Source organism: Anolis sagrei, chromosome 2 (genome assembly GCF_037176765.1).
Source record: "Anolis sagrei isolate rAnoSag1 chromosome 2, rAnoSag1.mat, whole genome shotgun sequence".
Taxonomy (NCBI): domain Eukaryota; kingdom Metazoa; phylum Chordata; class Lepidosauria; order Squamata; family Dactyloidae; genus Anolis; species Anolis sagrei.
This window is the reverse complement of record NC_090022.1, coordinates 176,127,916-176,152,564: the sequence shown is the minus strand read 5'-3', so window position 1 is coordinate 176,152,564 and position 24,649 is coordinate 176,127,916. Positions and strand designations below refer to the sequence as shown.

Genomic DNA, 24,649 nt, shown 5'->3' with positions numbered 1-24,649 from the left:
CCAGTATTTACTCCCTGGCATGTCAGAGCTGCATTTCCTGAGAGTATGGTAGTGACTATAGATGAGGATTGCTTCATTCATGGTGGGACTTCTAGGCTGACCCTTTATTTCCTGGAGTACAAGCTTTCCTTGTAGGCCCTGATCAGATTCAGTTAAGGATCACAGCTCACCTCCTTTTTTTTGTCTACTGAAAACATCTTCCAAGTGCCATGCATTCCAAATCTAAGCACAACCAGTGAAAATGCCCTGTTTGGAGAAGATCAGCACACAAATCAGCACTCATTTTCTTCTTCCCATGTTATTTTCTCTACCTCGGCTCCTTATTAAGCCTCTTTGTGTTCATAATTGTATTATTTTTAGAAACTAATCATGCGATAGTGAGCAACTTTGATATGCTTTTCAAAAAAATTAGGATTTAAGTCTGTGTGTTCACTAACTGATTTATGCATATTTATTCACAAGCGACTCACTCACTTGTAAATTCTTCTCCTTTACAGGGCTCACACCTTTGTATGTTTAGGGTTGCACCCTAAACTATAAAATCAGGAAAGCCATTCAATCTTGCCTACATGGCCTAAGGCAAATTTATGTTTCTGGCTTAGCAATGCTGAGTTTTTAAATGGCATTTTAATTTTATTTTAACTTTTATATCCCTGCCATCTAGCAGTTCGAAAGCATGCAAGTGTGAATAGATCAATAGGTATCGCTTCTGCGGGAAGGTAATGGCGCTGCATGTAGTCATGCCAGCCACGTAATCTTGGAGGCGTCTACGGACAACACCGGCTCTTCGGCTTAGAAATGGAGATGAGCACCAGAGTCCCATACGAGTAGACTTATATACACACACACACACACACACACATACACTAGCCGTCCCCTGCCACGCATTGCTGTGGCCCACATGGGGGTTCTATGTGGGAGGTTTGGCCCAATTCTATCGTTGGTAGGGTTCAGAATGCTCTGTGATTGTACGTGAACTATAAATCCCAGCAACTACAACTCCTAAATGTCAAGATTCAAAGTTTGAGGATCACTGCCATAGAGATTGCTACAGAGCTGTTCAGGTGGAGGTTCTCCACAGAGCGACACTGAAGAACTGAAGAAATTTCTAGAGAGAATAATTTGATCAAATCTGAATAATCAGTGACTGACTGAAAACAAAAAAAATCTTTCCCCATTCCATTCCTATGACTGGAGATGCATGGACATAAGGTGTTTTTTTTTATTTTCAGAAATCTTTTAAGACTTGGTATGGTGTTACACAAGTTGTTGAATTCTTTTACCTTATGCAGATTCATTCTGTTTCAGTTGGCCTTGGGATGAGGTTTGTTAGTGATGGAAAATTAGTTTTTAGTGGGGCTATTCCTTCACAGAGAAATCATTTGTAATGGGGAGATGGGTAGAGTAGAAATCCTTCCTCAGGCCCCTTCTACACTGCCATATAATCCAGATTATCAAAGTAGACAATTCACATTGTCTGCTTTGAAGTGGATTATATCAGTCTACACTGTGATATAATCCAGTTCAAAGCAGACAACCTGGATTTTATATGGCAGTGTAGAAAGGTCCTCAGGCATGCTAGATATATCTATGGCAGGAGGCTTTTGCTTTAGGGCAGTGGCTCTCAACCTGTGGGTCCTCGGTTGTTTTGGCCGACAACTCCCAGAAATCCCAGCCAGTTTATCAGCTGTTAGGATTTCTGGGAGTTGAAGGCCAAAAACATCTGCAGACCCACAGGTTGGGAACCACTGCTTTAGGGAGAAACATTGATTCAGTTACCAGAAGTCTACCTGCAATCGACATGCTATAGTCCAGACGAATTTTCGATGCTGCCTGTGCGAGCACAGGAATAAACCATATGTGCAATTCACAGCTGACCATGACGGGAAAGTAGGCATTTATCAGAACCTCACATTCTCATCCTGTACCTTAAACAACAACAGTGGTGTAAATATTACACAAAATTGCAATGTTTATTTATAAAAACCAATTATGTATTGCCCAGATCCAGAAAAGGCAGCAGGCCCTTGAATTGTGACAAATTGGCCAACAGGAAAGACTCTGCAGCCAAAGAGAGACAATATGAGGAGAGCATCAAAGGATTCCTTTACCCCAACAATTGAGAAGAACTAAAATACTATTAACTGAATCGTTTCGTAGCCATAGTCAGCTTGCTCATAATTGTGCAGTCATATAGTCAGCTTTGCAATCATATAGCCCAAAATGTGTAGTCTGGAGTGAAGGATGGCTATTATCATTTCTAATGAGAAGCCTGAAAGTTTTTTTTTTTTTTTGGTTACTACTATCATGATAAGAATGTGATTAGAATTAAGGTCCACTGGAGAAATTATATGGAAAAGCCCCAGCTTTTGACTCAATACAAGAATCAGTGGAGTGGCTTATTTTCCATTTTTAGATTCAGTTTCCCTTATGAGTGTTTCCAGAATGTCTTCACACATATAGAGCGCACGGGGGACATGGAAACAGCCTGTGAAGAGAGAAATGGGAGATTCAAATGGGGAACAGAACATGGGGATCATGTGCGACCCTCTTTCCATCACGGACCAGGAGTTTGTAGACTCTAGCTGTTGCTGCCCTTCAGTTCCCATCAGTTCGGATCAAATAATCAGTCAAATCCAATTACCGTATTTTCCAGCATATAAGACGACTGGGTGTATAAGATGACTCCCAACTTTTCCAGTTAAAATATAGAGTTTGGGATATACTCACCATATAAGATGACCCCTCTTCCAATGCACATCAAATAAAAATGTAAAAAGCATCAGATTTGTTTTCAATATGGTAATTTTCCTATTAATGTACCTCCTTCTCTGCCTCTCAGATCTCGCACCTGCACCACTTCACTGCAGTCTTCAGGAGCGAGATCTGAGAGGCAGAGAAGGAGGTCAGACAGATAAAAGTGATGTGTTTTTCTGGGCCCAGAGCCACTCTATCTCTTTTTTCCATACCCCGGGCACCCTGGACGCCTGCAGCTTGCTCCGCTCTTCACTTACACCTTCCTGGTGAGGCACCCCTTCACCTCACGATTGGGACCACATTAAGTCCACGAATCCTGATGAATGGATTTTCTTCTACCGTAATTGTACAGTGTCGCCCTTAATGCTTTCATACAGTCGCTGCATACGGCAGGGACGTGGCCACTGCCATTTTTGAGCTCCCCCCACAATATGCGGCAACTACAGATTCTCCAATCTGGATTGAAAGTTTCAGCACCCGCTCTATAAGACGACTCCCAGCGTATAAGACGACTCCTGCATATAAGACGACTCCCATGCATAAGGCTACTCCAGCGTATAAGACAATCCCTGACTTTTGAAAAGATTTTCTTGGGTTAAAAAGTAGTCTTATATGCCAAAAGATATGGTACTTTCTAATCTAATCAGTCAATTAAAAGTTCATATACTCTCTGACAGTGTTTCCCAAACTTTGATCCTTCCAGTGTTTTGGACTTCAACTCCCAGTAGTCCTAGGTGCTTTGCCCAATGATTAGGGATTCTGAGAGCTGAAGTTCAAAACTAAGTTAGAAGCCTACACTTCTAAATTCCAATATGTTTGATTTTTTTAAATTGTCGCTTCTGGTGTGAGAGAATCAATAATCTACAGAGATGTTGCCCAGGGGATGCCCAGATGTGTTATCATCCTGTGGGAGGCTTCTCTCATGTCCCCACATAGGAAGCTGGAGCTGACATATGGGAGCTCATCCCGTCTCGCAGATTCAAACCGCTAACCTTCAGATCAGCAGTTCAGCCAGCACAAGGGTTTAACCCATTGTGCCACAGTGGTTTTATAATATCTGTTATAGGCTGTGATTTGACTACACACTCTGCATATGATTCAGAGGCATCCAGACAGGAACACTTCAAAAAATGTTTACATTTTCCTACCAGAAAATTCTTGAACAAACTAAACCACATGTGCCCTGTTTCCTTTTCCACTGAGCCATTACTGGACTCAAGATATCCTTTCTCTAGCTTCCTTACCTTTAAATGGCCCTCCTTTGATTGTGAGCGCCACCTTGCCCTCTTGGGCCAGATAACCAAACCACTCACCCGCCTCTGGGTCATGGAACTAAAAAGGAAAAAACATAAGAGGGAGAATTGTGTCTGTATCAGGATACATTTAGGCTCCATCTACACTGCCATATAATGCAGGTTCATGATGTAGTTTTACTGTACCGAACTGCATTATATGGCAATGTAGACTCATAAGATGTGGTTCAATACATTATCAAACTGCATTATATAACAGTGTAGATGGGGCCTAAATGCCAAAGTAGATGGAGTCATAGGCAGCAAAATCTCAGACAGGGTAAAATAGAAGCTCAAAACTGGTAATTGGCAAGTCGCTTTGCTTTAGCCCTGGAACAAGCAACTCACCAGGGTTGGGGTAGCAGATCATATTTCCCACCCCAAAATCTGTACCCACCAATTAAATGCAACCACAGTGGCCTCTCTTTAATGCAATGAGAGTCCCAGAGAATTTTCCTGCACTAGAAAGCACTGGGTTTCCAAAGCAGAACATCTTTTCCCCTCTGATTTATGATTTCAGCAGTATAGACAGTATAATAATAATAATAATAATAATAATAATAATAATAACTTTATTTATATACCGCTCTATCTCCCTGAGGGGGACTCAGGGCGGTTTCCAAGTAACATCACCGAAACATACAAAGTAAACAGCATAACATAAAATTAACAATACAACATAAGCATAAAATTATCACAATAACACATGTATATTAAAAAATAATCCTGCCTATTCAAAGCAATAAAAAAGCCGAGCCAAGGCTAGTGCAAATTCATTCTGCAGGTTTCTCATGGAGACCACCAAAAAAAGATGCAAGGACCCTTGGACCTCATATTGCCTGTTGTGCCTAATTGTGAGAAAGGGAAACATGGGAACTCTACATGTGTTGTTCTGTGCTCAGGATATCCCAAAGGGCTAAAAGTCACAATACTTTCCCAGCTCAAAAAGATCCCAGGCGTCTCAGAGCTCAATATTCAGACATACCTTATCAAATGTGTATTTTGCCATCTGATCAAACAGTTCTAAGAGCTCTCGGTCTTGTGTGTCTGCAAAACCCATTAAGAAAGCAATCATCGCCTCTGTGTGTGGCCACCAAAGCTTCATTTTCCATTCCAGCTGGGGGAAAAAAGAGGGCAAGGGAAAACTGAAATGCAGAAGATATAGGTGAAAGTGAGAGTGCATAATGTATGTGTGGAGGGGCGTGTGTATATTTCTCAAAGTAATTGTGAGAGTAGGCAGCAGGGTTCAGAGACCATCATACCTGAGTAGGGCAGAGCCCATCCACATCTTGGAAGGAAAAAAGACCCCCGTGCTCAGGGTCCCAGCCTGAATGGAATGGCTGCTTTATAAACTTCTCCACAGCCTGGGACTGGAGGGCTAAGTCTTGCTGGCGCTGGGCATGACGAAGCAGGAACCAGCCTGCTTCCAGAGCATGACCTTGGGGGGGGGGGGGGAATAGGGGGGGGAATGGGGGGGAGATAATGGTTTCAAGTCAATCAGCACTGCTTAGAATTGTAGTATGGCAGGGTCTTGCTTCTGAATATTGTTTACCTTTTTTATCTTCCCCCCTGGGATTCAAATTCAAAACAATACAAATTATGAGCCCCCGATGGCACAGCGAGTTAAACCTCTGAGCTGCTGAACTTGCTGACTGAAAGGTGGGCAGTTCGAATTTGGGGAGCGGGGTGAGCTCCCACTGCTAGCACCAGATTCTGCCAAACTTGCAGTTCGAAAACATGCAAATATGAGTAGATCATTAGGTACTGCTTCTGTGGGTAGGTAACGGCGCTCCATGCAGTCATGCCAGCTACATGGCCTTGGAGGTGTCTACGGACAACGCTGGCTCTTCGGCTTAGAAATTATGAGCACCACCCCTAAGAGTTATAATAATAATAGTAAAACTTTATTTATATACCGCTCTATCTCCCCGAGGGGACTCAGAGCGGTTCCCAGGTAACATCACAAAACATTCAAAGTAAAACAACATAATCATAAGATTAACAAAACAATATAAGCATAAAAATTGTCACCATAACACACATATATTAAAAGTAATCCTGCCTGTTCAAGGCGAATTAAAAATTTAAAAGGCCGGGCCAAGATTTGTGCAAGCCCAAAAATTCTAGGGGGGGTTGGGGGGGAATTAAGTGCAATGCTATGGCAGGCAACAATAATATTAGGTACGGGTCTGTGGTTGGACTTGACTAGACTTAATGTCAAGGGGAAAACTTTTATTTTTACTTTACAAATTATAGGACATACAAAACCATCTAGTAAAACACATACAAGTTACTATGGGTACATATACACTGTAGATTTAATGCAGTTTGACACTACTTGAACTGCCATGACTCAATGCTTGCTGTGGAATCCTGGGTGTTACAGTTTTACATGGTTTTTGGCCTTTTCCACCAAAGAGTGCTGGTGCCTCATGAGACTACACATCCAGGATTCCATAGCATTGGGTGAGGACAGTTAAAGTGGTGACAAATTGCATTATTTTAATAGTGCAGATGCACCCTGTGACATCCCTTCCTACCAGGATTCTGTTGTCTTCCCAAACACCCTGGTAATTCCTTGCCATCTTCAGAGACATTCTCCAAAACAGCAGTCCCATTCCTCTACAGGGAAAGAAGAGAGGGACCTCATCAGGGTACAGAACAAATAAAAAACCACACAAAACATGCCTAAGATGAGCTGATTCTACCTGCACATGCATGAGGATTCGCTTAGCAGCCCAGTTCCCCAGCTCGCTGAATTGGCTTGCAGCCTCCCCATCACCTTCTGACAGCTGGTCCACCAGATTGAGGAGCATCATAGGAACAGCCATGGAGTCGTGGGGAGCAGCTCCTGCCAACTGTGGGCGCCCCAGCTCAGAGGGGTCCTCCCTCACCCAGCGCACGATGGCTTCCATCATCGCCTGTGCTTCCCTCTGTCAATAGGAACACCATTACCAAGGCAGACAGACAGACAGACAGACAGAAATCTGACCTTCTCATTATTGCTTCTTAAATCATGGGTCCAAACCCGAAAATGGACCCCATCATCATCATCATCATCATCATCATCATCATCATTATTACCCTGCTTTATCTCACCCAAAGGGGACTCAAAGCAGCTTAACATAAAAGCATTAGCATACAGTGGGTTGTTGTAGGTTTTTGGCCATGTTCTAGATGCATTCTCTCCTGACGTTTCGCCTGCATCTATGGCAAGCATCCTCAGAGGTTGTGAGGTCTGACCTCAGGGATGCTTGCCATAGATGCAGGCGAAACGTCAGGAGAGAATGCCTCTATAATATGGCCATATAGCCCAAAAAAACCTACAACAACCCCGTGATTCCAGCCATGAAAGCCTTTGACAATACATTAGCATACAATTTAAAATATACTAGTATGCAAACATTATCAGGATTAAATATAAACAACTTTTAAATTTCAGTTAAAAACCATTAAAAATATTCAAAGTTAAAAACCTTAACTCAATTTTGGAGTTGTGAAAAATATGGCAAAAGTAAAATGTTTCTAACATCAGCCATTTACACAAATCTGTTAGCAGCAACATGCTGTGTTTACAGTGGACTCTGCAGAAAATGCTTCAGCCGTACTTCATAAAAAGGAAAACCGGCCTGTTTAGCAAACCTTGCAAATGCTGATTTATTACCAGTAAATGTTTGGTTTTTATAACTATTGTATACACCTATATATCTGGGGTCATGTAAAAATTTCTTGGGAGAAAAAGGATCGCAAGTAGAAAAAGTTTAAGAAGTCACTGGCTAGTCACGAGGCTTCTGAGTAAGGGACTTCGTTTTTGTCATTTACTCACTGATAGGATTTCAGGCCATCTACCTACCTATCGACCTACCATCTTTCCTTCCCTCCCTTCTTTTTTGTCATCTATCAGCCCACCCATCTATCAACCCTACTGATAAAAACATATCTAAAGAAAAAAAAAATCAAAAAGTTGGAAACAGCTCAAAGCAGTTCCAAAAGCCAACCCCAAGCTAGTTTTAAGGCTCAAAGGCAATGCAGTATTTGTTGGGAGAGTGGGCTTATTAAGAAAAAACCCTCCCCATAAATGTACAGCAGAGTAACTTAGCAGCAGCAGCGTGACTCTGCACCAGTAGCCCAAAGTGATAAAAAGAACAAAAACACACAAACCAATGTTATCTCTTCCATAGAAGGCTTTTCTTTATAGTGAAATAATATGGTTTTGCTATTTACAAGAACAAGATTTCCATGACACAAATAAAGTTCAACCTTCACACTACAGCTTCTCACACGAGGCCTTCTCATAACAAGGCCTACTTCACATTCTAAGGCCTTTTCCCCCACAGTGAGGCCTATTACCACTGAGACCAATTCTCCCACTGAGGTTTTCTCTCACACAGAGAGGCTTCTCTCACACTGAGAACTCTCTCAGAATGCGGCATTGCTAAGCAACAGGCACACCTGCTTATATTGAACTACAGCTTTTGCTGAGTCATTGCATCAATTTAACCCTTTCAGTGCTTGACTCACATTTTTGTAATTAAAAATACCTAGTTATTTTAAAAATATTTCTGACAGTCTTGACTATGTGCCAGAAATTCAGGAGAATTCAGTCTGACTTCAGGAATAAGGGGCAGCCACAAAGAATGTCCTGTCTCTTGTAGAAACTGATCTAATATTTTGGTGATGGGGGAAAACGTAAGAGGGCCTCTTTTGAGAATCTCAGTTTATGGGTGGGCTTAAAAAAGGGAGCGGTCTTTCAGACAGCCTAGTTCCAAGCTATAAAGGGCTTTGTGAGTCCAAAAATGCACCATGAATTGAGCCCAAAAAATAGGAAGTCACTGTATGCAGTCAGTATTAGTGCTATATGATCACTAAAGGATAGGTCAGGTAATGGTCTAGCTGGCATATTTTGCACCAACTGGAAACAAAGTTGAATAATAAGGCTCAGAAAATTACATTTTGGACTACAGCTCCCAGAATCCCTTAGCCAACATGGAAGCTAAAAAAAAGCAAGTTTTCCAATCTCTGGTTTGAGAAAAACCCCCGAAGAAATTGATCATTCCACATTCAAGCTATGAAGAATATATTGCTGTACCCTTTCCCATTCTCTAAACTGATAAAATAGCTGTTTGTGTCATTGATTTGCTATCATAGTTGTCTCTTCTGTAAATTAGAATATTTAAGGGCTGACACTACCCACTGATGGTTACAAAAAAGGTCTAAAAGGTCTAAAAAGGAGGCAAGCTATAGAAATAGTTTTTTCCTAGGTAACCAACCACCCAGTGCGTCTCTCAGTCTAGCAGAAACTGGTAGATGAAGCACAATGCCTGATAACATCTCCTGTTGACAATATTTTGGTCAAATCCCCACCATGAGGAATAACAGGATTAACCTGCTGACAGGCCTCTTCTTATCAGGGTAAGTATCTGTTATTTAAAATGTTTTGGATATTGTATTTTTCCAGATTTCGTAAAATCTATCTTACCATACGCATACATAGTGAGATATCCTGGGGATGGGACTCAGGTCTCAACATGAAACTCATATATGTTTCAGATATGCCTTATACATCCAGGCTGAAAGTAATTTCATGGAATATATTCAATAATTTTGTGTGTTACACAAAGCTTTTGCACACAAAGGCCTCAGTATTTCATCCACGCCTGTGGACAATTTTGGATTTTGGAGGACAGGCAGTCCCCGAGTTACAAACATCCTACCTAGAAATGACTCATAGTAAAGAACGGAGGTGAGAGAACAGAAAGTGAGGGAATTCTACTCATCAGAAGGCTTTGATTGGGGCTTTGATTAAATTTTCTTGCCCTGGGGAAGAGAGTTGGAATGGTTGGCCTTCAGTATGGGGGTTCAGTGTGGGAAGTTTGCCCCAATTCTGTTGGTGGGGTTCAGAATGCTCTTTGATTGTAGGTCAACTATAAATCCCAGTAACTACAACTCCCAAATGTCAAGGTCTATTCCCCCCCCCCCCCCCCAAACTCCGTGTTCATATTTGGGGCATATGGAATATTCATGCCAAGTTTGGTCCAGAGCCATCATTGTTTGAGTTCACAGTGCTCTCTGGATGTAGGTGAACTACAACTCCCAAACTCAATGTCAATGCCCACCAAACCCTTCTAGTGTTTTATCTTGGTCATGGGAGTCCTGTATGCCATATATGGTTCAATTCCATTATTGGTGGAGTTCAGAATGCTCTTTGATTGTAGGTGAACTATACATCCCAGTAACTACAACTCCCTAATGACAAAATCATTTTTTTTAGTGAAAGACATACATTGGGTTGTTAGGTGTCTTGTGTCCAAATTTGGTGTCAAATCCCCCAGTGGTTTTTGAGTTATGTTAATCCCACAAACGAACATTACATTTTTATTTATATAGATATACTAGCCATCTCCTGCCACGCGTTGCTGTGGCCCAGTCTGTGTATATGTGTTTTGTGTGTGTATATGTGTGCGTATATATTTGTGTATATGTGTGTTTGCGCGTGTGTGTGGTTTTGCGCATGCGTTGTAATTTTTGTTTTTTGGCTTTTTAAGTCTCTTCTGCTGTGTTTTTCAGTGTTTTTATGAGTGATGGTGACTCGTTGGCCTGATAGGTATATTGTGTCCAAATTAGGTGTCAATTCATCCAGTGATTTTTGAGTTATGTTAATCCCACAAACGAACATTACATTTTTATTTATATAGATATACTAGCCATCCCCTGCCACGCGTTGCTGTGGCCCAGTAGGTGTATATGTGTTTTGTGTGCGTATATGTGTGTGAATATATTTGTGATTATGTGTGTTTGCATATGTGTGTGTGTGTGTGTGGTTTTGCGCATGCATTGTAATTTTTGGTTTTTGGCTTTTTAAGTCTCTTCTGCTGTGTTTTTCAGTGTTTTCATGAGTGATGGTGACTCGTTGGCCTGATAGGTGTATTGTGTCCAAATTAGGTGTCAATTCATCCAGTGGTTTTTGAGTCATGTTAATCCCACAAACGCACGCACGCACGCGCGCACACACACACACATACATACACATACAGTTGGCTGGAGTTACACTTAGAAAACAACCTGTTCTGACTTCCATACAAATTCAACTTAGGGCCCATCCAAATAGCCCTACAACCTAGAATATGAAGGCTGAAAATCCCACAATATCTGCTTTGAACTGGGTTATCTCAGTCCACATTGCCATATATTCCAATTCAAAGCAGATATTGTAGGATTTTCTGCCTTGATATTCTGGGATATAGGGCTGTGCGGAAGAGCCCTTGGAACAAACGTATAGAACTGATCTTGTTTGTAACTTGGGGACTGGCTGTGCTTCAGAATTCTGGTTCAGGGAATAGTCTACCTGAAGAGACTGTGGTGATTCTCTATTCTATCAGCAGAACCCCAGTAGCCGTAGAGACAGGAAGACCATCTCTAATGGCAGTACCATGAGGTAATGAATACTGCACCCCAAATGGGGTCAAATCCCATGCATTTTTTAAAAAACCAACTGCCCACTAGGATTTTGGGGGAGGTTGCCAGGCTAAGTCTGTAGGGAGAGAGAAGGTAAAGCCTTAATGGAGCATCATACCCAGTGAACTGGGAGCAGGGGCACATTTGAAGCAGGACACCTGTTCTGCCACTCCCTTGGCCATACCTGGTATCGGGACTCTCCTGTCGCTCGCCCAAGCTCATCCAGCCCAAGGACGTAGAAGCACTCGCTGAAAATGGTGCGCTGGATTTTCACCGGACGCCCATCCCGGGTCAGGACAAAGGCACACTTCTGGGAAGGTAGGGCCACACGCGCATGCCGGAGCAAAAACTCCCCACCTCAAGGGAAAAGACAGGGAATCCAAGTCAGGTATCCCCTCTTGTTGGGTACTGAGGCCCCTTTGGTCTCCAAGATGATATTCCAACCCAGGATGCACCTACACTGTAGACTTAATGCCATTCAACACAGCTTTAACTATCCTGGCTCAGGGCCCTTCCACACAGCCCTATATCCCAGAATATCAAGGCAGAAAAACCCACAATATCTGCTTTGAACTGGGTTATCTGAGTCCACACTCAGATAATGTGGGATTTTCTGCCTTGATATTCTGGGATATAGGGCTGTGTGGAAGGACCCTGAAATGCTATGGGAATCATGAGGCTTGTAGTGACAACATGTTTAGCGTCCTCTGTCAAAGAGCTCTGGTGCCTTGCCAAACTACAATTCCCAAGATTCCAGAGTACTGAGCCAAGAGATGTCAAATGGCCCTAATTCTATTTTATAGATGCATCCCCCCGCCCCCCAGTTTTAACCCTAAATTTATTTTGTCAAAACCCTGAGTAAGAGCTTTAGGCTACTTCTACACTGGCATATAATCCAGATTATTAAAACAGATAATCCATATCATGTTTTACACTGTCATAGAATACAGTTCAAAGCAGATTATTTGGATTCTATATGGCAGTGTAGAAGGGGCCTCCAAGGTGACCAAGGTCCCTTCTACACTGCCATATAATTCAGTTTATCAAAACAGATAATCTACAATATCTGCTTTGAACTGGATTAAATGAGTCTACATTGCCATATAATCTGAATGTTCTGGATTCTATATGACAGTATAGAAGAGGCTTCTAAGGTGACCAAAGCCCCTTCTATACTGCCATATAATCCAGTTTATCAAAGCAGAAAATCTACAGTATCTGCTTTGAACTTGATTATATGAGTCTTCACTGCCATATGATCCAGTTCAAAGCAGGTGATCTGGATTCTATATGGCAGTGTAGAAGGGGCCTCCAAGGTGACCAAGGCCTTGTCTACACTGCAATATAATCCAGTTTATCACAGCAGAAAATACACAGTATCTGCTTTGAACTGGATTATATGAGTCTACACTGCCATATGATCCAGTTCAAAGCAGATGATCTGGATTTTATATGGCAGTGTAGAAGGGCCCCCAAAGTTCGGTCCCTGAGAACAAGGAAAAGCCCAGTTTTTAACTGTGCCATGATGGGGTTGAACAATTATTTTCTTGGGTTGTTGTAGGTTTTTTTGGGCTATATGGCTATGTTCTAGAGGCATTCTCTCCTGACGTTTCGCCTGCATCTATGGCAAGCATCCTCAGAGGTAGTTTTATTATTTTCTTTCTTATGTTGTACCCACACTGCAGAATTATAGCCGTTTCATGCCCCCCACCCCCACCCCACCCAATCAATGTCCATATCTCAATGCTCTGGGATTCTTAGATTTGTGGTTTTATGGGATATTTATCATTATTAGTCAAGGAAGGTTTAGAGCAGTGGTTCTCAACCTGTGGGTCCCCAGGTGTTTTGGCCTTCAACTCCCAGAAATCCCAACAGATTCAAAGCACCAAAACGTGCTGCTTTCCCTCTATAACTGCCTCTTATGCCATTTTATGCATTCCACCCATAAATAACACCAACCTCCATTCATTACCTATCAGATGAAGAGAAGTTTACCTGCTCTGGCCGCTTGCAGGAGTTCAGGACGTCGGAACCGCGGTACTTTCCGATACAAGCGACTGTACATCCAAACCTGTTTGGGAAAGGAATTCGGGGTTGTCAGACTGACCTCGCTAATGTCATCTTTACACACAATATAACTATGGCAATATTATCCACTCTTGACTGCTCTGATAGCATCTTATAGCCCTTTCTACACTGCCATATAAAATACAGATTATCTGCTTTGGTCTGGATTATCTGGCAGTGTAGACTCATATAATCCAGTTCAAAGCAGATAATACAGACAATCTGCTTTGATGATCTGGATTATTTGGCAGTGTAGAAGTGACCTTAGTAACCTTGGGATTGGTTGTTTGTTTGGATTTGTAGCTTAGCCCTCCCAGGATACTACAGGAAGGAACTGTGGCCCTTGAAGTGGAATGGTGGTGATAACTGTGGCCCCTTCTACACTGCCATATAAAATAATAATAATAATAATAATAATAATAATAATAATAATAATAATACACTTTATTTATAACCCGCCACCATCTCCCCAAAGGGGACTCAGGGCAGCTAACATGAGGCCAAGCCTAAAATAATACAACATAATAAACACACAATAACAAAATACATCATGATAAAATATGAAATAACAAAATCAACAATATAAAACAACATAGTAAATCCACTATGGAATATAGGGCAGTGAGGACTCATATAATCCAGTTCAAAGCAATGTGGTTTATCTGATTTGATAATCTGGATTATATGGCAATATAGATAGGGCCTGAGTCATTTGCAGGATGAATAGCCCAGAACCCCTGGACCCAGGGACAAAAGTAGAACCTCAATGCACTTTTCTGTGTCCCTTCTCCATGCCCCCTCATCTTATTGAACTTCAGCCAAGGACCTTAGGCTCCCGGCCCTGTCTTAAAATCAGGCCGATATTTGGCAATGCAGATGCACTCACTAACCTGCCCTGGGTTGATCATCTAAAGAAAAAGGCGATGGGGCTGAAAGTTGCTTAGAAGGCCTACTTTGCCATGCAGCCAGGCCCTTTGCTCTAGTTCAATTGTGCAATGCATAAAGAAAGACACTCCGTATGTGCTCAGAGGGATCCTTGAGCTTTTATTTTGCACTCGTTCCATTCATCGAAACAAAGTTCTGAGGCTAGTTCCTGGCACAACTCATCTCCAATTAAGGCCCCATCTAAACAGTGAACTGTTTTAATGTATCTATAATTGTTTTTAATGTAGGTTAATTGTATGTTATGCTTGTTTTAATGTTTGGCACCAAATGGTGCCTGTTGGTAGCTGTCCTGAGTCCCTCTTCAGAGGCGAGAAGAGCAGGACAGAAATGCTCATAATAATAATAATAATAATAATAATAATAATACCCCAAAATAAGACCTCAAAATCGAACTGCAAAGGCTCTGGCATAAACCAGTACAGGTGCTCCCAGTGGTCATTGGCGCACTGGGTGCCGTGCCAAAAGATCTCAGCCAGCATTTGGAAACAATAAACATCGACAAAATCATGATCTGTCAACTGCAGAAGGCCACTTTACTTGGATCTGCATGCATCATTCGAAAATACATCACACAGTCCTGGATGCTTGGGAAGTATTCGACTTGTCATTTTGTGATACGAAATACAGCATATAGATCTCGTTTCCTGTGATATACTGTGCTTTTGTGTCAATAATAATAATAATAATAATAATCTACACTGTCATATGAAATCCAGATTATCTGCTTTGAACTGGATTATATGAGTCTACACTGCCATATAATCCAGTTCAAAACAGATAATCTGGATTTTACATGGAAGTGTAAATGGGGCCTAAGCTGGTTTACTGACCTTTCATCCACTAGCTCAAGGTTTCTCAAACAATAAATGAATAATAATAATAATAATAATAATAATAAAGAAATAAATAATGTTCTAAATCAGGGGTTCTCAAACTTTTTAAACAGAGGGCCAGGTCACAGTCCCTCAAACTGTTGGAGGTCCGGATTATAATTTGGAAAAAACATAATTTGAATTCCTATGCACACTGCACATATCTTATTTGTAGTGCAAAAAACCCCCTCTTTAAAACAATACAATAATTAAAATTAAGAACAATTTTAACAAATATAAACTTATTAGTATGTCAATGGGAAGTGTGGGTCTGCTTTTGGCTGATGAGATAGGATTCTTGTTGTTGTTGTTGTTGTTGTTGTTGTGTGCTTTCAAGACATTTCAGACTTAGGTTGACCTTGAGTGAGGGCTGGGTAAATGACCTTGGAGGGCTGTATCCAGCCCGGGCCTAAGTTTGAGGACCGCTGTTCTAAATTATAATGACAGGAAAGATAAAAATCCTGAGCACTCCTACCTGCCGCCCTTGCAACCAGACATATTTCAAGTCATCATAAACCTTCCCATCCTGGCCCAGACATGTAAAGAAGCCTCTAGGGAGAAAAAGAAAACAGACACTTTACAACCAGATGGAAGGAGAATGTGAGAGTTCTTCAGGGGAAAGGAAGAGGAGAATCAAAACAAAATTTTAGAAAAGAAAGTACTCAGAATTAATACATTTTGGACATCACTTTAACTGTGATGGAAGCTGTGATCTGTAGTTTGGCGAGGTACTACCTCTCTTTGGCAGAGAAGACTGAACTTGTAAAACTAAAGTCTGAAAGGATGTTGTATTCATGTCGCATGTTGGCCTCATCTTGTTAGAGAAAGCAAAGGGTGTCATAGGATGGATTTACGCTGCCCTATATCACAGGATCTGATTCCAGGTGATCAGCTTTGAACTGGATTATATGAATCTCCACTGCCAGATAATCTGGGATTAGCAGATAATCTGGGATCAGATGCTGGGATGTAGGGCAGTAGATCCAGCCTCAGGCCCCTTCCACAACCACCATGTCAGACTACACAGAGAAGCCATTGAAATCCACGAGCACGTGGACAATTTCAACAGAAAGGAGGAAACCATGAAAATGAACAAAATCTGGCTACCAGTATTAAAAAACTCTAAAATTACAACAGCCAAACAACAGAGAGGAAGCAGGCAGGGACATCTAATTACCTCTCAACAAAAGATTGCCACAGGCACTGCCAGGCCATCAAACGCTAATCGAGGTGGTCAGTTGAAACATTCACACCTAGCTCCAGCAGACAAGAGTCCTTTGTCCCACCCTGGTCATTCCGCAGATATATAAACCCCTTTTCCTAGTTCCAACAGACCTCACTACCTCTGAGGATGCTTGCCATAGATGCAGGCGAAACGTCAGGAGAGAATGCCTCTAGAACATGGTTATATACCCCGAAAAACCTACAACAACCCATAAAAGACATTTAAGAGAGAGCACCCGTATTCTTTGTCATGGGAGTGCTGCAGCCAGAATGCGACCACCGAATCCAGCTCGCCAGAGATCCTTTGGTGCCAGTTTCGGAGCCCCTGTAAATCCATTCCTGATGCTTCTGCTGCAGAGAAACAAAAAACAGAGAAGAGATCACTCTCAGGAGAGGAGGGCGAGGGGAGGGGTGGAGAAGGCATTGGATCAGCTGGGTCAGCACATTGAAGGACATGGTCGGATGCATGGCTGGCATCCTCTGAAGATGCCAGCCACAGATGCAGGCAAAACATTGGAAAAAATTGCTGGGATGGAAAACAACACAACACAACACCCCACTGATTCCGGCCGTGAAAGCCTTCAACAATACAGATTTGTTTTTGGTGGGGAGTAGGAGTGGAGTTTGAACCCCAAAGAATAAATCTGCAGATACAGAATAATATACCTGGGAAGTCTATCTGGGACTGGACTGGGCGATAGGGGACCCAAGTGCTCCTCCACAGTAAGGCAGGCGTAGCAGTTGCTATCAACAACTTTGCAAAAAAAGTGCCAGAGTTAATTTGGGAACTGGTGGTCATATGATTTGGCCAAGTCATCTGACTGCACCCGACCCTTCCTTCCCACTTGTTTTCTGCAGTTTTGGCAGTCTTGTTAACCCTTCTGCTGCTGTGAATGAATGTCCAACAGAACAAGAGACAGAGTGCTTATGCTTTTAACAGTAAGGAAGAAGCAATCATATCAGCAGAAGTGGTTTGCAGGGCTTGTAGTTTAGTGGGGCTCAGGATCTCTCTGGCAGAGCACTGTAAAGACCCCTCCCCTCAACTCCAAGCCCCAGAATCCTGCAGGAAGGATTTCAAATGGTTTCAGATGGGATGCACACTCTTTGCCTACTCTCTATGTAGGATACGAGCTCTAGGACTTTGGGAACAATGGTCAGTTGTGTGCCTTCAAGGCATTTCTGACTTCTGGTGACCCTACAGTGACACTGTTGCAGAGTTTTGTCAAAAAATGAGGGCAAATGGTTCAGAGAGTATTTATTTGCTTCCCTTCAAATTTGAAGTTAGCAAAGTGCTTCCTAACTCCATCAGTCTTGATTGGAAATCCTGGTTCCAATGTATCTGATGTTGCACAAAAATGTAGATATCTTTTAGGCCAGAAAAAAATGAAGCAAAATTAATAACAACTAGTTCTGGCTTTTTGTTATGATTTATTAGCATTTTGCCGCCTTTGCTGAACAGCAGCCCAATTGTTTCCTTGGTTGTACTCTTGGTTTGAATGCATCAGAAAAATATCTTGTTTCTCTTTGCTTGCCAATCAAGGCCGCATCTACACTGCCATATAATCCAAATCAGATAATCGGGGGGGGGGGGGGGGGGGCTTCCACACAGCTGAATAAAATCCCACATTTGAACTGGAATATACAGCAGTGTGGACTCAGATAACGCAGTTCAAAGCAAATATTCTGGATTATCTGCCTTATTATTCTGGGGGCCCTTCCACGCAGCTCTATATCCCAGAATAGGTAAAGGTAAGGTAAAGGTTTCCCCCTGACATTAAGTCCAGTCGTGTCCAATTCTGGGGGTTGGTGCTCATCTCCATTTCTAAGCCGAAGAGCCGGCGTTGTCCATAGACACCTCCAAGGTCATGTCGCTGGCATGCCTGCATGGAACGCCGTTACCTTCCCGCCAGACCAGTACCTATTGATCTACTCACATTTTGCATGTTTTCGAACTGCTAGGTTGGCAGAAGCTGGGGCTGACAACAGAAGCTCACGCCGCTCCCCGGATTCGAACCTGCAACCTTTCGGTCAACAAGCTCAGCAGCTCAGCGCTTTAACACTGCGCCACTGGGGGCACCGGATATCCCAGAATATCAAGGCAGAAAATCCCACATTATCTGAGTGTGGGCTCAGATAACCCAGTTCAAAGCAGATATTGTGGGTTATCTGCCTTGGTATTCTGGGTTATATAGCTGTGTGGAAGGGTCTTACATTATCTGATTTGAACTGGATTTATTGATGCCCCATCTACACTGCCACATAAAACCCAGATTATCTGCTTTGAACTGGATTATATGACAGTGTAGACTCATATAATCCTGTTCAAAGCAGATAACCTGGAAATTTGGATTATATGGCAGCGTAGATCCAGCCTGATGCTACAATGCCATATAATCTAGTTCAAGGGTGCTCAAACTTTTTAAACCAGGATGCAAAGATATTGTCCGCGATATTAGCTAATAGAATGAATAAATGTATGTATAAGTATATAAAAGAAGATCAGTGTGGGTTTATAAAAGGAAGACAAATGTCAAATTTGATAGGGAGAGTACTAAATAAAATTCATTGGGCTAAAGAGGGGAAGGGAAAAGCAGGGATACTATCATTAGATATTTTTAAAGCGTTCGATTGTGTGGAATGGGAGACACTAGGGGAAATATTGAATAAATTTGGAATGGGAAATAAAATAAAAGGAGTACTAAAACAATTTTATTCAAAGAACTCAGCAGTGATAACCATAAATGATGGAGTGACAAACGAAATAAAAGTGACTAGAGGAACTAGACAAGGGTGCCCTTTGTCCCCGATATTATTTGCTATGGTGATAGAACTTTTTGCTAATAATATAAGGAACGATAAAAATTTAGAAGGATTAGGAAAAAAGGAGAAACAGAAGGTGAGCTTATTCGCTGACGATACATTGTTATTTATAGAAAATATAGTGGAGAAAATAGATAGAATAAAAGAACATTTGGAGATATTTGGGAAAGCAACGGGTTTACAAGTTAATTGGAACAAGTCAGAAATGATGCTACTCAATTATACAAGAGAAGAAGAAAAAAAATTATAGAACAGAGAAAAATGGGAATAAGAATTAAGAATAAATTAAAATACTTGGGAGTAATAATAACTAAGGATTTAAAAGAGATAGAGGAAGTAAATGTAGTAACTTTAAGAAAAGAAGTTCAGAAAAAGTTAATAGAGTACGAAGGTATACATTTATCCTGGTTTGGAAGAATAGCATTAGTAAAAATGAAAATACTTCCAAAAATAAATTTTATATTTAGAATGTTACCACTTCAAATCACAGAAGAAGAACTAATTAGATGGCAACAAATGATTAATAAGTACTGCAATGGAAGTAAAAGAAACAGGCTAAACAAACAGTTATGGTATAGCTCGCAAAAGAAGGGTGGACTAGCACTACCTAATATAAAAAAATATTATGAAGCAAGCAGATTAAATTTGGTTATAGAAGGAATGGTTAAAAAAGAGGGAATAGATTGGCTTAGTAATGATTCAGGAAAAGTGGAAGATGAAACTTGGAATATATTTTTTAAACAGCTTACCAGAAAAGAACTGAGGGAAATTAGAAACCCAATGCTGAGCAACATACTGAAAGTATGGAATAAATACAAGGGGAGGTTAATAAAGGAAGGATCAATTATAACCCCAATAGTGATGGAAAAGAAATTCCCAAAAAATTTTAAAAAAGCAATGGATAAAAAGGTAAGGGAAATAAATTTAGATAGAATAGGGGATTGGATGAAAGTGGAAATGAAGAGGGAAAGGATGTTGGAAGAGTTTAAAGAAATAAAATTATCATGGTTTCATTGTATACAACTAGAACAATGGTTAATAAACTGGAAAAAAAATAATAGAAATGGAAGCCAACTCAATCAATTCGAACAAATAATACAGAAGGGAAGGGCAGTAGACGAACATGAAAACTTGAGAGGCATAATTAGCAAAATCTATAAGATACTAATTGAAATGAAGGATGGAAAAATAAAAAAGTGTACCCTTAAGGAGATTTGGGAAGAGGATTTAGGGATAAAAATAAGTGAAATAGAGTGGCAACAGTTATGGGGACAAAGACATTTAAAAAATTTATCGATACGAGTTAAAGAAAATTATTATAAGTTAATATGGAAGTGGTACAGATGAAATGTAAGAAATGTGGCTTGAGACGGGTGGAGGGGAGCACTGAGGTGAAAAAAGGGGGAAAAAAGAGAAAAGGGGAGGAAATGTCAAAGCAAAACAACAAAACAACATGTTAAAGAGGTTGATGTATAAAATGCAATAGTATGTAATAATTGTGATAAATCAATAAAAATAAAAAAAAGAAACTTTTTAAACAGAGGGCCAGGCAGTGTAGATGGGGCCTAAGATCTGTTGTAGCTGGTTTACTGACCTTTCATCCACTAGCTCAAGGTTTCTCAAACAATAAATGAATAATAATAATAATAATAATAAATGTTCTAAATCAGGGGTCCTCAAACTTTTTAAACAGAGGGCCAGGTCACAGTCCCTCAAACTGCTGGAGGGCCGGATTATAATTTGAAAAAAAATATGAATGAATTCCTATGCACACTGCACATATCTTATTTGTAGTGCAAAAAACACTTAAAACAATACAATAATTAAAATTAAGAACAATTTTAACAAATATAAACTTATTAGAATTTCAATGGGAAGTGTGGGCCTGCTTTTGGCTGATGAGATAGGATTGTTGTTGTTGTTGTTGCTGTTGTTGTTGTTGTTGTTGTTGTGTGCTTTGAAGTCGTTTCAGACTTAGGTTGACCCTGAGCGAGGGCCGGGTAAATGACCTTGGAGGGCCGTATCTTGCCCCCGGGCCTTAGTTTGAGGACCCCTGATCTAGTTCAAAGCAGATAATCTGGATTTTATATGGCAGTGTAGAAGGGTCCCCCGTCTCAGCTTATTCTGAGATACAGCTTTCCAAGCTTGGCCTACACAGCCGTTCCCTCTCCCTCCCTCCCTCCCTCCCTCCCTCTCTCTCTCTCTCTCTCTCTCATGATTCACCTTTCCTTCCATTTGTTATACATACTCTTTTCCCCTTTCAATTTCGTATCCGAGCTTGCAGCCACACTGCCCTTTTCAAACATTTCCCATTTTTCTTCTTCCATTTAATTATTTTTACTATTCCTTCTTCAAGTATTCCCACCCTTGTTCTGAGTCCTCCTTCCCCTTTACCATGTCTAGCAGTGAAATTCCACTCTATATATACCTGAACCTGTTAACATTTTTCTGAAATCCATGGGTCCATGTTTGACTATGCTGCTTTGCCCTGTCCCACAATTGAGAGTTGTAATCATAAACAATCACTTCCTCCTAACGTGCCAACTACTTTGATTCCAGTGACCACAACCCCTTCCACACAGCTGCATAAAATCCACACTGAACTGGATTATATGGCAGTGTGGACTCAGATAACCCAGGGCCCTTCCACACAGCCCTATATCCCAAAATATCGAGGCAGAAAATCCCACATTATCTGAGTGTGGACTCAGATAACCCACTTCAAAGCAAATAATGTGGGATTTTCTGTCTTGATGTTCTGGGATATAGCCTATAGGGCTATGTGGAAGGGCTCACAGTTCAAAGCAGATTATTGTGAATTATCTGCCTTGATATTCTGGGTTATATGGCTGTGTGGAAAAGCCCATTGTGTTATGCAAGGCAACCATTATTTCTATTGCAAAAAAAAGGGGTTGGAAGTGAGCTGAGAAATATTAGATACATGTTGCAGGAGCGAGCTTCAAATCACTTCCCCGCAAGCTCACATTTCCTGTGGCGTAATCCTAAACTTGCTGAATCAGACATTTCTTGTTTGTCTTCAAGATCTTTCCGATTTAGGCTGACCCCCAGATAAACCTATCACAGGGTTTTCTTGGCAGGACTGGTTTGAGGGAGGCTTGCCATTGTTTTCCTCTGGAAATGAGTGCAACTGAGCCAAGGCCGGGTTTCCATGACTGAATAGGGATTCAAAACCTAATCTCCAGAATCATAAACCAATGCTCAAACTTCTCCAGGACTTGTTTATGTGTGCATTAAAGTCATCTATATAAATAAAAATGTAATGTTTGTTTGTGGGATTAACAGAACTCAAAAACCACTGGGGGAATTGACACCAAATTTGGGCAGCATACACCTAACAACCCAAGGAGTGACCATAACTCAAAAAATTGATTTTGTCATTTGGGAGTTGTAGTTGCTGGGACTTATAGTTCACCTACGATCAAAGGGCATTGTGAACTCCACTAACAATGGAATTGAACCAAACGTGGCACACAGGACTTCCAAGACCAATAGAAAACGGTAGAAGGGTTTGGTGGGCATTGACCTTGAGTTTGGGAGTTGTAGTTCACCTACATCCAGAGAGCACTTTGGACTCAAACAATGATGGATCTGGACCAAACTCGGCACGAATATTCCATATGACCAAATTTGAACACAGATTGAGTTTGGGGGGAAATAGACCATGACATTTAGGAGTTGTAGTTACAGGGATTTATAGTTCACCTACAATCAAAGAGCATGCTGAACCCCACTAACGATAGAACTGGGGCAAACTTCCTACACAGAACCCCCATACTTAAGGCCACCCAGTCCAACTCCCTTCACCAGGGCAAGAAAACGTAATCAAAGCCCTCCTGACAAAGAGCCATCCAGCCATAGATACAGATAGATATGACTCTCACACCCACAGATATAGTATGATAGATTTGAAAGGAATCCCTAAAGAACAATTATATGTTGCATGTTCCAGAGTGGTCAAACCAGACAATCTCCACATCAACACTGACAAAGTAATGACAAGAAGTACTGTGGGGGTCCCTTTCAAATCTATGATACTATATCTGTGTGTGTGTAAATCATATCTATCTATCTATCTATCTAAAACTACAAGAGAGGAGATTCGATCTGAACATGAGGAAGAACTTCCTGACTGTGAGAGCCGTTCAGCAGTGGAACTCTCTGCCCCGGAGTGTGGTGGAGGCTCCTTCTTTGGAAGCTTTTAAACAGAGGCTGGATGGCCATCTGTCAGGGGTGATTTGAATGCAATATTCCTGCTTCTTGGCAGGGGGTTGGACTGGATGGCCCATGAGGTCTCTTCCAACTCTATGAGTCTATGATTCTATATCTGTGGCTGAATGTCAGGAGGGCTTTGATTACGTTTTCTTGCCCTGGTGAAGGGAGTTGGACTGGGTGGCCTTAAGTATGGGGGTTCTGTGTGGGAAGTTTGCCCCAATTCTTTCGTTGGTGGGGTTCAGAATGCTCTTTGATTGTAGGTGAACTATAAATCCCAGCAACTACAACTCCCAATTGTCAAGGTCTATTTCCCCCCAACACCATCTGTGTTCATATTAGGGCATATTGGGTATTTGTGCCAGATCCATCATTGTTTGAGTCCACAGATCTCTCTGGATGTAGATGAACTACAACTCCAAAACTCAAGGTCAATGCCCACCAAACCCTTCCAGAGTTTTCTGTTGGTCATGGCAGTTTTGTGTGCTAAATTTGGTTCAATTCCATTGTTGGTGGGGTTCAGAATGCTCTTTGATTGTAGGCGAACTATAAATTCTAGCAACTACAACTCCCAAATTACAAAATCAATTTTTTTGAAGAAGGACATACATTGGGTTGTTAGGTGTATTGTGCCCAAAGTTGGTGTCAATTTGTCCAGTGGTTTTTGAGTTATGTTAATCCCACAAACGAAGAATCGTTGCATTTTGATACCGCCTTATCCCCCACGGCTGAATGCTGTGGAATTCTGAGGAAGGCAGGGAAGGCTGGAGACCTTTGAGACCACAACTCCAGAGGATTCCCTGACCCTGAGCCATGGGAGTTCAAGTGATATGGAACTGCGTTAACTCCACAGTGTAGATGTAGCCTTTACCTCCTTCCTTGGCTTTTCTGAGGGGAAGGCAACGCCAGGCCCTCCTCCTCCTCCTCCTGTCTCCGCCTTGCCTTGGCCCTTTACCTAACTTTCTTTAAACCGCCCCATCCAGGGCG

At 41.5% G+C, this 24,649-nt stretch overlaps 1 protein-coding gene across 3 annotated transcripts; it reads right to left on the bottom strand.

Annotated features, from left to right (window-relative positions):
* Positions 1–1,954: 1,954 nt before the first annotated feature.
* Positions 1,955–24,633, bottom strand: RENBP (renin binding protein). 3 transcript variants are annotated; one of them, XM_060763201.2, is made up of 11 exons: positions 24,534–24,633; positions 16,849–16,963; positions 15,864–15,939; positions 13,500–13,575; positions 11,689–11,861; positions 6,758–6,982; positions 6,590–6,671; positions 5,312–5,487; positions 5,035–5,166; positions 4,002–4,089; positions 1,955–2,488 (listed from the first exon to the last, which is right to left on the bottom strand). In XM_060763201.2, the coding sequence occupies exons 2-11, from the start codon at positions 16,947–16,949 to the stop codon at positions 2,400–2,402; spliced, it is 1,218 nt and encodes a 405-aa protein (XP_060619184.2). In that variant the 5' UTR covers positions 16,950–16,963; positions 24,534–24,633; the 3' UTR covers positions 1,955–2,399. The 3 variants fall into 3 exon arrangements, with proteins under 3 accessions (XP_060619184.2, XP_060619181.2, XP_060619182.2); XM_060763198.2 differs by lacking the exon at positions 24,534–24,633 and adding an exon at positions 17,279–17,426; XM_060763199.2 differs by lacking the exon at positions 24,534–24,633 and adding an exon at positions 17,279–17,426 and having other exon boundaries at positions 16,849–16,960.
* Between the last annotated feature and the right edge of the window lie 16 nt (positions 24,634–24,649).

Bases quoted from the DNA above. Each gene is read 5' to 3' on its own strand.
- RENBP (XM_060763198.2), bottom strand. From the start codon at position 17,411: ATGACCACCAGTTCCCAAATTAACTCTGGCACTTTTTTTGCAAAGTTG. The intron at 11,862-13,499 runs GTAAACTTCTCT...TTTTCCCTTGAG, and splicing joins CCTGCAAGCGGCCAGAGCAG to GTGGGGAGTTTTTGCTCCGG. The intron at 4,090-5,034 runs GTATGTCTGAAT...TTTCCTTTTTAG, and splicing joins CAAAATACACATTTGATAAG to TTCCATGACCCAGAGGCGGG.